Source organism: Salvia hispanica, chromosome 2 (assembly GCF_023119035.1).
Source record: "Salvia hispanica cultivar TCC Black 2014 chromosome 2, UniMelb_Shisp_WGS_1.0, whole genome shotgun sequence".
Taxonomy (NCBI): Eukaryota; Viridiplantae; Streptophyta; class Magnoliopsida; order Lamiales; family Lamiaceae; genus Salvia; species Salvia hispanica.
In genome coordinates this window covers 17,973,523-17,985,226 of record NC_062966.1, presented here as the reverse complement: position 1 = coordinate 17,985,226, position 11,704 = coordinate 17,973,523, and the positions used below count along the sequence as shown (strand labels likewise).

The 11,704-nt window shown below is 35.8% G+C and overlaps 2 protein-coding genes across 5 annotated transcripts; one reads left to right on the top strand and one right to left on the bottom strand.

Annotated features, from left to right (window-relative positions):
• Nucleotides 1–568: 568 nt before the first annotated feature.
• LOC125207121 (ubiquitin-like-specific protease 1D) lies at nucleotides 569–8,765 on the top strand. 2 transcript variants are annotated; one of them, XM_048106337.1, is made up of 14 exons: nucleotides 569–865; nucleotides 1,411–1,465; nucleotides 2,268–2,347; nucleotides 2,445–2,704; nucleotides 3,472–3,520; nucleotides 4,133–4,215; nucleotides 4,342–4,374; nucleotides 4,476–4,571; nucleotides 5,474–5,582; nucleotides 5,911–6,005; nucleotides 6,490–6,612; nucleotides 7,453–7,567; nucleotides 8,141–8,248; nucleotides 8,367–8,765. In XM_048106337.1, the coding sequence occupies exons 1-14, from the start codon at nucleotides 638–640 to the stop codon at nucleotides 8,481–8,483; spliced, it is 1,551 nt and encodes a 516-aa protein (XP_047962294.1). In that variant the 5' UTR covers nucleotides 569–637; the 3' UTR covers nucleotides 8,484–8,765. The 2 variants fall into 2 exon arrangements, with proteins under 2 accessions (XP_047962294.1, XP_047962295.1); XM_048106338.1 differs by lacking the exon at nucleotides 569–865 and having other exon boundaries at nucleotides 1,411–1,470.
• Nucleotides 8,766–8,891: 126 nt separating this feature from the next.
• LOC125207122 (deoxynucleoside triphosphate triphosphohydrolase SAMHD1 homolog) lies at nucleotides 8,892–11,686 on the bottom strand. 3 transcript variants are annotated; one of them, XM_048106342.1, is made up of 12 exons: nucleotides 11,322–11,686; nucleotides 11,147–11,214; nucleotides 10,987–11,049; nucleotides 10,828–10,883; nucleotides 10,679–10,752; nucleotides 10,512–10,604; nucleotides 10,318–10,419; nucleotides 10,096–10,176; nucleotides 9,918–10,009; nucleotides 9,797–9,832; nucleotides 9,355–9,465; nucleotides 8,892–9,267 (listed from the first exon to the last, which is right to left on the bottom strand). In XM_048106342.1, exons 1-11 carry the CDS (start codon nucleotides 11,388–11,390, stop codon nucleotides 9,387–9,389), a joined length of 813 nt encoding a protein of 270 aa, XP_047962299.1. In that variant the 5' UTR covers nucleotides 11,391–11,686; the 3' UTR covers nucleotides 8,892–9,267; nucleotides 9,355–9,386. The 3 variants fall into 3 exon arrangements, with proteins under 3 accessions (XP_047962299.1, XP_047962298.1, XP_047962297.1); XM_048106341.1 differs by having other exon boundaries at nucleotides 9,797–9,812; nucleotides 10,679–10,716; nucleotides 11,322–11,685; XM_048106340.1 differs by having other exon boundaries at nucleotides 9,797–9,812; nucleotides 11,322–11,684.
• Between the last annotated feature and the right edge of the window lie 18 nt (nucleotides 11,687–11,704).

The window sequence follows — 11,704 nt, the reverse complement described above, 5'->3', positions numbered from 1 at the left end:
TATTTTAAGAAGTGAACATCTTTCTTAGTAGCAGGGTAGGGAGGAAAGAATAGGAAAGGTGATTTCACTATATTTCTAGGCGGGGACAGAAAATACAGTGTATTATACAACGAGCCTTTTGTTAAAGTTAATTCATTAAACAATTATAACTTTATCAAAAATATAATTTTAATAAAATAACTAGAATTTTTTTTTTATAAGAGACTAAAAGACTCCTAATTTTCTCAAGCTACTCGAAATGAAATATAGCTAATAAATACTACTTCCTCCGTTCTCGAATAAGAGTCTCGTTTTTCCATTTTAGTCCGTTCCGCGAATAGAAGTCCCGATTCACTTTTACTGTAAATGGTAATAGGGTCTCACATTCCACTAACTCATTTCACTCACATTTTATTTAAAACTAATATATATATAAGTGGTACCTCTATTCCACTATCTTTTTTATCACCCATTTTTCTTAACATTTCTTAAAATCCTGGCCGGCCATAAATGAGACTTATAATGGCGGAACGAGGAAGTATATTCTAATCCAAAAATGAAACAAATTAAAATTACAAACATAGTAATTGGGTAAAACAGAGGTGAGCAGCAGCTGACTTCTGAGTGCACTCACCGGAACTCGGCTGTGAACAGATGCATGGCAAGGGAAGGAGAGAGAAAGAGAAAAGTGGGTAAAGACCTCGACGAGGAGGGGGAATCGGGGCCGATTAACTGCTTCAGGCATCTCTCTGAGGAAGAACTCATTGAGAAGATTACGAGGGATGTAAATTTCGGAAGTATGTATAGATTGCCCGACGGCGGCGAGAAATTGAGAGCTAACATTAAGAAGATGGAAGCGGAATTGGCGCGCAGAAAGCTTGAAAAGGTTGGGCTTTTTATAAGTTGCGATCTATTTGCTTTCGCCGCAGTGCTTGTCTGTGAGAACCGAAACTATTTTTGGTCATACGACATTGCTGATATCTGATTGATGATACCTGTTGTTGAATAGGAATTGACAGGAAGAAAATGTTTATTGTTGCCCTTGTTTCATCAAAAGTATGTAGGAGTATAGAGCAGGAAACAATAAATTAATAAAATAGGAGAGGAATAGCTTTTTTCAGAGATGATGATAGTTGGGTTTTGTTTAACATTATGCTGTGGCATTCTATCAAAGTGATCTCATCAAATGGATTTTTGGATAGGTGATGGCATTGTAAGTCTGGATAAAAGAATCAGAACTTAGTTCAAGTGAATTTCTGTTACCTCATCTGGTGTCCTATATTGCCGCTAAACTCATGCTTGAATCTGGTTTCTCGACATTAATGTCATGTTTATTTTTTAGTTGCTCTATTGGTATGGGGACTCGATCGATGGTATTCCTGTTATCGCTATATGATTGGTCATTTATTTGTGATGATATTTTCTTTTCAGGATAACCTAAAAGGCAGGAAGTCGATAATAACAGCCGATGAGTCTATTGACAATGGTGAGGTGCATGATGTTATTGTCGCTGTTGGTTTTTTTATTTGCCCAATTCTATATTCCTCCTGTTGTTCTTGTTCTCTGGTTGTTCTTTCTTGTGGGTGTAATTCTTAGGCCTACTGCTCTCAAAAACTTTGGCTAACATAATATAGTGATCTTTCACCTATAGACAATGAAAATGTTAGCTAAATACAAATGCAGTCTTCTTAGCTACGCATGCACACACACACACACACAAATAAAGTTTATGATACAACAGAGAGGGTGAATAGATTTTTGTTTTGTCAAAATACCTTGGGTTCAAAACTCAGTTTGAATATATAATCATTTTAATATATTTTTTTAGTTGGGGGAGGGGAATGGTGGGGATTGATCCCTAGATCTCTCTATTAACACAAATGGTGTTCTTTGCTTGGATGTCCCCGAACCCGAAGGATCTTTATTTTAACATTTAGCCGGAAGCTGTTCAAAAGATACTCAGAAAATGTGTATGAATGCATTCTTACTTGCATAACATGACCTATAATTTTGATAACTTATTTCTTTTTCGAGGATCACATATTAATAGTTAAATTTGCTTTCGGGAAAGAATCATGTGGTGCAGTGAAAAAGCTTCCTGTTGGGGTTTTGAAACAAGTAAAATAGAGTGTTGTAAATTGAACTTTAATTTATGAAAGGGAGGGGGTGGGATGTATGATTAAGTTTTGGTATGTAAATGATGGTATTCATTTTCTGAAAATCAAATGAATGATTAAGTATCTTACCTGATCTTAAGACCAAAAGTTAAAGTCTAATGTACTTTGTAGGTGGCATGGATGACTTATCACATCCACTAGCTCCTGCTTCAGAATTTGGTTTGATTTTCTGCAGCAAGTTGGACACTGAAGTATGTGTTTCTCATGACTTACTTGATTGTCCTGATTACTCAATGAGATAACCTGGTATCAGATCCCCTTCATTTGTTCATTTTCCTTCTCAAACAGAGGGCAAACGACTGTTCCGAAGCAGAATCTACGTTGGAGCAATCTGATCACAAAAAAATCAGAGAGCGCAAACCATTTTTAGCTCAGATAACTCAAAAGCAAGATTTATCATCAAGACAAACACCTTTTAAATCTCCAAATCATCTCTCAGCAAACATTAGTGACCAGCAGCAAACCAATGGCGAGAAACGAGGAATCCATGCTTCTAATTCATCATCTCATCCGTCTGACAAAGATGTTTCTTGCAGTTCAACAAAAAAGTAAGTAATGCTTGTTCTATTGTGGTGGAAATGCTTGTTCTATTGTGGGCCCTAGTAATGGTTCAAAGCCATCATAACCTTTTACTCTGTCATCCCCCCTACACATCTACCCATCACAACACATCAGCATTTTTGTGAATGTGAATTTCCAGCTGTAAGCCTCTAACTGATGATCTGACCAATAGCTGTGAATAGATAGATATGCTAGCCACCTGTTGTTTGTCCCCTCATTCCAGTGCATTGCTAGTTTTCTGCTGCTTGATTGTGTCGCCCGTGCACCTTTTCTCATTCTCCATACACGCATGCAAGCGTTTTTTATGAATATATATGGATCTCATGCTAGTAGCAGGTTCTGGGTTAAGGTATTAGTTGAAATGGAAGTGTTGGAGGTAAAAACAAGGAAGAGATAATGGAAAAGGTCAGATCTGTTAAGTTTGGTTTCTGATGAACAAAGATCTTATTGTCTCATGTCGAATTTGGGCCTGGGTTTCAGTTGAAGATAATTATTCATCGGGTTATTTATTTATTTATTTATTTTAAGGGAGATTCATTGGTGTTACTTGTGCTGTGGAAATTTCCTCCCTCTAATGACCGATTCCTCTATTATGTCTCTGAGCCCAAAATCTGATATTTGTTTACTTGTCTCTCTGAAGACTCTTTAGAATCTATATGAGAAATATAGTTTCCTTAACAAAAAAAAGCAACACATGTTACACATCATAAATGACGCTGCATAATCTTGACATATTCCTTTTGTTGTTTTGTAGGGAAAGTAGCGGTCATAGTCTACATCTACATTACACCAGAAGGAACACCGTGAGTTCACTTTGTCCTGTGTTGAATTATTAAAATACCCATTTCCCCAACTGTTTTCTCTCTCCTCTCTCTCTCCCTCTCACACACACACACTTCAATATCTGTTAACATAACTTTTATCTGCAAGCTTTCTTGGGCGTACCTAACTACCTACTGCTTTCTTGGCTTGTTGCTGAAATTTGGTGTCATCTAAACCTTTGAGATGATATTTTCTAAGGCAGCCATGAAGTCCTGTAATTAGAAGTAATATAGATATTTAAAAAGGGGACTATAATATGCAAATCTTGGGATGATGGCTGGAATCGAGCCATTAGTCAAGTTATCCATGATAACTCTGCTGGCAAAATATGTTCAGAAATTGATGAGTATATCCGAAGTCCTATCTATCTTAATATTTTATAGCCAATATTGCTAGTGCTATTTGTATCCGTTTGCTATGTGTCAATTAACTGTCCACTTCTTTGTGTTTCCTATCTAATTTGTATGCCCCTTTGTTGATCAATTCTATTCTATGCTCGTATCCGCTTGTTTAGAGTGGTGCAGTGTATTATGTTTATCAGCTGTTATTATTAATCAACACAAGAAGGTCATAAACCAATGTATAATTTTCAGCGTAGAAGTTTTGTTCTAGTAGATGAAGAGAAGGAGGAACTTGAAGGTGATGTAGTAGATGAAACAGACCAAGTGGGTCTAAGGTATAGTACTATAGATCCTCCAACAATCTAACAATATTGTAACCTTGATGCCTGCTTTCTTAAAGCTTTGACATGGTATGTGTAGTTATCAGCATTTACTTATTCCTTCCTCTTAATTTGTTTCAGCGGTAAAGAGGCCCGCATATACTACCCATCAAGGTACCATCTTACTGCAGTATGTATCACACAATGCTCTGTTCTTCTTTAATAGTGTTCCTTCTTAGTTCTTATGCATCCTATACTACTGCGTCTTAAAATAGGGATGATCCTGAAGCCATTGAAATCTGTTACCTGGACATGGAATGTCTGGCTCCTGAGTCTTATTTATCATCACCAATCATGAACTTTTACATTCGGTGAGCTCAATGTTGTTAGTTATTCTACTACTTCTTGTCAATATGCTTGTGACCGTAAGTCCGTAACTATATGACTGGCAGTAATTATGGTTCCAGTAAATGTTGATGAATATATATATTTCCTACCTCAACCTTATTCATCTTCTTTTCCTCTTTTTACTTTGTTTAATTGATAGTACTGTTAAGGTTGAGATCTCTGATGTTAGCATGTTTGATGTTTCATAGAAACTCATTTGACAGTTGGCAGTCCACTTTATGTGCTGCTAGAAACTTTGTAATTTAAATTACATTTACCTTATAAAATGAAGAAACTTGAGCTCATAGTTTTAGTTTTATTTGTTCTACACTTCTACTGCATTGTTTGAGTTGTCTCCAAGCTTGGTTAACACTAAATCTTCCAGCTATTACATGGGTATAATCTGGATACTTTCCTGCCACCCTAAGCTAAGACCATTAATTATCAATGCTGAGAATTATGCTAAACCATATTGGAAAAAGAAATGAAAAAAAGACTAGTGGCGCAATTTGGTATCATTCTGTTGCTAAAGTGCTTGTGTTGTTCACTTAACCGATGCCATAGTTTAATTTATCATTATGACTTTCATCCTTCACGAGTTGTCTTCGTGTTTGTCATTGTTGGTCTTGATTATTATTTATACTAATGATTTAATCCTGTTCTAACCACGGAAAAATCCTACTACTAATAAGTACCTATCTAGTGGGAGACTTGCTTGATAAAATTCTTGTGCAAAAATTAAGAAAATTTTGTAGTTGTCCTATCATTCTCCAACTTCTTTACTAATGGTACTGCTATAGCATGCTAACTGTTATTACTTGGGACTGCAGGTTAGATGCTGTAAATTTGTAATTAGATAGTTCACTAACTGATTTATTTTGTCAAGATATTTGCAGAAACCAACATCCCCAACTCCAAGTACTAGAAGAAAATACAATTATCACATGTTCAATACTTACTTCTATGAAAAGTTGAAACAGGATGTTCTGACAAAGGTAGTGTCTGAAACTCTTGGAGCACTCATCTCTATGTATGATCAATTTGATTGTAGTTTTGTCCATAGAATCTTCTCATATTCATGAAACAAGAAAGATGTTAATGTCATTTACTCTGACAGGAGGCACAGGACAGGCATGGAAAGATTTCTTTGTATGAGAATTTCATGTTCTTGTCAACTCAAAATCATCTTGATTGCAATGAGTTTTCCTTAGAATGTTTAATGATTTCTTAGTCCTAACATCATTTGCAAGACTGGAGTGCTTTTAGGAAAGCTAAATTTCCTAGTATAATGTTTTGGTACTTAATTATTTTTCCCTGATGCAGACTGATAGAGAGGATTTATTTTTGAAGTTCCGAAGATGGTGGAAAGGTGTGAATATATTCGAGAAAGCATACATCTTCCTCCCAATTCATGAAAAGTAAGCAGTAAGAACAGTTATGATTTCAAGCCACCCTACATTGTGTGTTGGGCTCACCGACCCCTTTTCGAGAGAAAGTTCAATTCTTAACCACGAGCAAGACAACAGCACAAATGAAATATCAATACCTAAAGTTAAACTAATATATAGAAAAAAGATGTAAATATCTTCTGAAATAATGGAATCAACCTTCTGCCATTCAGAAATGGGGTGATGATTACTTGCATACTGTACTAAAATTGAGCGAGCTGTAAAATTACACTTATAAGAAGTAGATGCTACCCCAGAACTGCTGAGTCGTGTACATTTACATTTGACCCATAAACTTAGATACATTACCATTGTGGTCCTTTGCATTACATTTGGTGAGTCTGCATGTTATGTGAAGTATTTACTGAAACTTATCGGATCTTCTTTTCTAACCTCATATTGTATGGCCAAGGCTACCTCAGTGACCATATTTTGCATTATCTCTTTGTGCCAGTCATCATTGGAGCTTGGTTATCATATCCATACCAAAAAAAGAAGACGGGTCGGGACCAATTATACTGCATTTGGATTCTTTAAGACTTCATTCTAGCAAGTCAATTTTCAGTAATGTGAAGAGGTCAGTAGATTTTGCTTTTGGTTATGTCATGGCTCATGAGGCACACTATTATACTGGTCGCAGAAACTGGTTTTAGATCATAAAAACTGATAGTCTGTTAAAATACTGTCAGAGTGTGTATGACAGTACTTACGATATTTTTTATGGGACATTTATATTGAGTATTAACTCTGATATCATACTGGGAGAAAATTATAAGTTGTACTGTTTGGCGCAACACCAGGAACATTTATCCCTCTTCTTTAACCACAAGGCTGGCAAAGAGGGAGTATATTTTATATCATTTCATATGATTGGTGTTTCAGACTCTCTACTGTTCTGTAGGTACCCTGAATTTTTTTCTTAAGAGTACATGATACCTAAATTGGTAGGAGAGAAAAAATTTGTGCTGTATGGCAAGTATCAACTGCGCATCAATGTACATGCAATTTTACTTTATGCCTTCATTATAGTTGCACAGTAATATATTCTATTAAATCATTAAATGATAGAACTTGTACAAGGTTCTTTCATCAAAATTTTCTGATCTCATTTGGTTCTCTCTAAGTACTATATTTCCTTAATCATAGGAGCATATTTAAGCTTTACCAGATAATAAGTTGAATATTCAGCATGTGCTGTATGCCTTTGCAAAAACATTACTGTTTATGTAGAGTTGTCTATCATCAGAGTACTAGCAAATAATTTTCAATTGTCACTTTGATCGGCTAGTTTAGTTGGCTTGCTTTATGTAACTTGACCTTTTGGCCAAAGTCATCAACATCAAGTAATTCAATTGATTTCTCTTGCAAACTTATTTGTTATCAGAAGTGAAATGTCACATTATTTGTTATCTGCCAGCTTTCTAGTAGAAGAGTGGAAGCTTTTACAAAAAGAAGAAGTGCTGCCTGAACTCCCCATCGCAGAGAATATCTGGAACAGGCTCTCTCGAAGAATTGAACAGAAAGTAATTGAGGTATAGTTCTTCTTCCTTAGAAAGAAATTTTGTATGTCTTCTCTGGTGAATCTCTACTCCTGTACCATTGCAGGATACACAATATGCTTCTTTCCAACAGCAAAGCATGTTTAAAATTTTCTGCAACGTGCTGTTTGATAATTTTCTTTAAATATCTTTATATCTGTATACCTTTTTATAAACCTGAGTGTTTTATGGATAAGACAATTCAACCATATTGATTCTTATGTGAAAAAATTATTAAGCTAAAGATGTCAGGGGCGTAGCCAGGATTATGCTTAAGGAGGGGCAAAAATATAGTATGTAGGAAAATTTTATGCATTTGAGAAGGGGCAATTAGTGTATTTGATCTATATAATTGGAAATGTGTGTATAGAAATGTAATATTAAAAGAAGGGTGAGGAGGGGCAAATGCCCCAGCTAGCTATATAGTGGCTCTGCCCCTGAAAGATGTTGATAAGAGAGTAAAAGTAACTTAGTTTACTGAATGGATGCAATTCTGTAACAACATACTATCTCAATAGACCTGTTAATTTAACTAACACAACTGCCTCATTCTCTTTTGTGAAACAGGTGCCTCAACAACAAAACGAATATGACTGTGGCCTTTTTGTTCTTTTCTTTATGGAACGTTTTATTGATGAAGCGCCTGAACGTCTGAAAAAGCAGGACTTGCATATGGTACTTCTTTCCATCCCAATGTGTTGCATGGGAGCCCTCTATTTTCATTATTTTTGTTCTTGTTCATCACACTTATTCTACCAGTATTAACAACTTTTGCACATTTATTCATTATCAGTTCGGAAAGCAATGGTTCAGACCTGCGGAAGCTTCTAGTCTGAGAAGGAGAATTCACAGTTTACTAACGTTAGAGTTTAAGAAGGCAAATGACGACCCATGTAAATCGGACTCCTGACCCCTGCTGTGTACATTGATGGATGAAGTGAACATATGGTGAATATCAACACATTTGACCAGACTCTGACCTACATTTTAGAGCCATTGCGTTGGTGTTAACAACCCAACACAGTATTTCAGGAGACTGTAATGTATATTGATGGCAACTACAATGTAAAGATCGGCAGCTGTCAGTTTTAAGAATCCACTTCACTAAAATGGGAAGTGGACAGAGAATATAAACCTTCTTTGATGCGACAGTATAGTGATTAAATGGAGTAAACATAAAAGTTAAATCACAGACCATGGTTACGATTTCTGGTGGTATTTGAATTTACAGAAAAGATGTGTAGCTTTCGTGCCTTTTTAACAGACATTTTGGTGGTTTAAGAGCAGACATCAATCACCCTATGACATAAAAGGAAGATTATACCAAGATGCACTCTTCATTAATGCTAAAGCAATGTGCAGTGTCTAACAAGTGTAATTACATCATTTCTGCAAAAATATTACCATGGGTCACATTGTTTAGGTAAGCGACCAAGGATACATGTAAAGATCACTTTTCAGAACTACTTGTGTATATATTGATATTCGGGGGATTGTATTTGCATGTACGTGTTCCGGCTACCATATGCACAAAATTCAGTCTAGACCAATGTGGCCTGCAAGCTAAAACACCCCACCTAGTGGTGATACCTCAACCGCTTCTTCATCGTCTTCGTGGGAGTTTCATGGACTTGAGTTTTCACCCCATATGTCTTCACCTGGAAGTTTTCAAAGGCCTTAGACACAGCTTCCACCTGTACGTTTTTCGGTAGAATTCAGTTCACAAAAAGTTAACAGACAATTATCAAGAAAACTTCCATAAGAAAATATAATCTTCTCACCAGGTCAGGCTTCTTGGTGTAAACTCTGACAATCATGTCTTCATAAGATGCAGGGAGCAAATGACTGACTGCACCATCACAAATACTGATTTTTCTGGTGCTGTCATAATCCTGGGAGATACCAACACACCACATAAATATTCTAACAAGCGAATCCATATTGACTGTCTAGACCACTTTCTTAGGTTGATTGCAGGCCATGTCTTCAATTACTGATCATAAGGCACATTAATTATATGACTGTATGTAGTAGTGTATAGCAATTGCAAGCAGTATGTAAATTTATAGGTTTCAACACTCTAATTGGTCATTTATTACTTAGCTAAAACAAGAAACGAAGAGACGTAGTACATTACACAATCAGAAAGTTTGTAGCATGAACAGATAATTTAAGGATAATGGAGGCAAACAAGTTTCTTAGCTTCAAAGAAAGTTATAGTACCTCGAAAAAGCTGATCCTGATGCCGAGAGTACATGGCCACAAGATAAGTTAAAGTAGATTTAGATGAAAACTATAGTTTACATGAGAGTGTCCATACAAATAATTGAATAGTCTGAAATACCTATTTAACGGATTATTGTTTCCACGAGTAAGATCAATTCGGACATTGCTCACTGCAATATCTTCCTCATTTAGAGTCGCGTCAGCAGAATTCTGCATCACATTATACATCCTCGGTAATTTCTTATCTTTCACCAGCATGATATACTTATTAAATTGAGTATGAGACATGAGTGGACCTGTGAGCAAACTATATCTTGAGGAGTAACACTTTTAAAGTGTTCAAGATTTTCCTTTGGAACTGAATACTCATTGCAGTACTGTAGAAACATTTTCAAGCAACAAGAAAAGTTATATATCTTCAAAATATTGCATGGTCGACTGAAAACGAGGAAATATAATTTTACATGTAAACTATAAGAGAATGGAGTCCCTTAAAGTGAACTGAAACAGAAAAGAACCTGGTAAAGATCCCTTCTCCGGATACGGAGGATCAGATCTCTGGACTCCTTCAGATCTTGGGAGGTAGAAGTTTCAATAGTTTTTACTATTGTGTCATCCAACTGCAATGACATTATCAATAGAACTCTAAGCCAAAAATATTACTCCGTAATTAATACTATGTACTATGACTAATCAATGAAAATCAAGTAACCTTCCAATATTGAGCTGGTTCATTAATGTAGGATGAAATCTGAAGAACATCGTTTGCTTTTGTCATGGCATCGACTAGCATGAGTTCTACTGCCTGAAAAGACTCATTATGAGATTATGTGCTTCAGATGGAACTCACAAAATAACAAGAAAGTATGGATCAGGCACCTTCACTTTTGCATGCATATAGACAGTGCGGTGCAAATCTGCTCGAGCAGCAAATAACTTGTGAATGGTAAGATCTGACATATGGCGTAAGGCATACATTATTTTAAGGGATAATACAAGAAAATCAACTTATAGCTAAAAATACTTACACTCCTTAGCACGATAGCATATCTCATCATCTATCACTCTCATAGTTTCCAGGACTCTGCAAGTGAAAGCTTTTAATTGGAAATAGGCAAGATCTAACTTTCATGAGGCTACAATACACGTCTCCTCTATTTCAATAATTTTTTAATATTGAAGCATACCTCTGATACTCAAAGTTGCAGCCCAAACCACAAGCCCTGGAGTCACGCACAATGTAATCAAATCTGCAGACAAATGGTAATTACTTTCTGAGTCCCGCCAAAATAACATTTCATCACAGCATAGGTTTCAAGAAGGAAGTGAAATGAGAAAGAAATGTACTTGTCAACATCAATTCCGTTGCGTCCATTAGCAACAATGTCATATAAGAATTTCTTTTCTTTTGAGCCCTAAATGAAAACCAACAGTGTAATGGTTATAAGATCAGGCAGAAAAAAACTTTAACTACAGCCAAACAATATTGTTAATACTGAGACCAATTCATTACAATACTTACTTTAACTTCATCCTTCTCAGAGGCAATTATCATTTCCTGGCAACACAAAAAGAAAAAGAAAAGAATCATAGAGTGTTGTTGTGAAAGGTGCTAGTTTGTGCCATTTAAGGGGTTATGGTGTTTTTTAGGTGAGCTCGAATATGATGGATTTTAAAGCTCTGATTCTGAAATCTCTTATAGGCATATTACACCATAGATGCCATTTCTTCTGATATAGTATTTTTTTTCTGCCTTATATTTTCTTTTTATTATTTTGATTCCCCATTGTGTGAAGTTGTTATCAGTAAAGGTAAATACAGAAACTCCAATTGAAATGTGGTACCAACTAGGGTTCCAGCTTGCATTCTCAAGTTGTGAACACTGTATCACCTTCACTATAATAT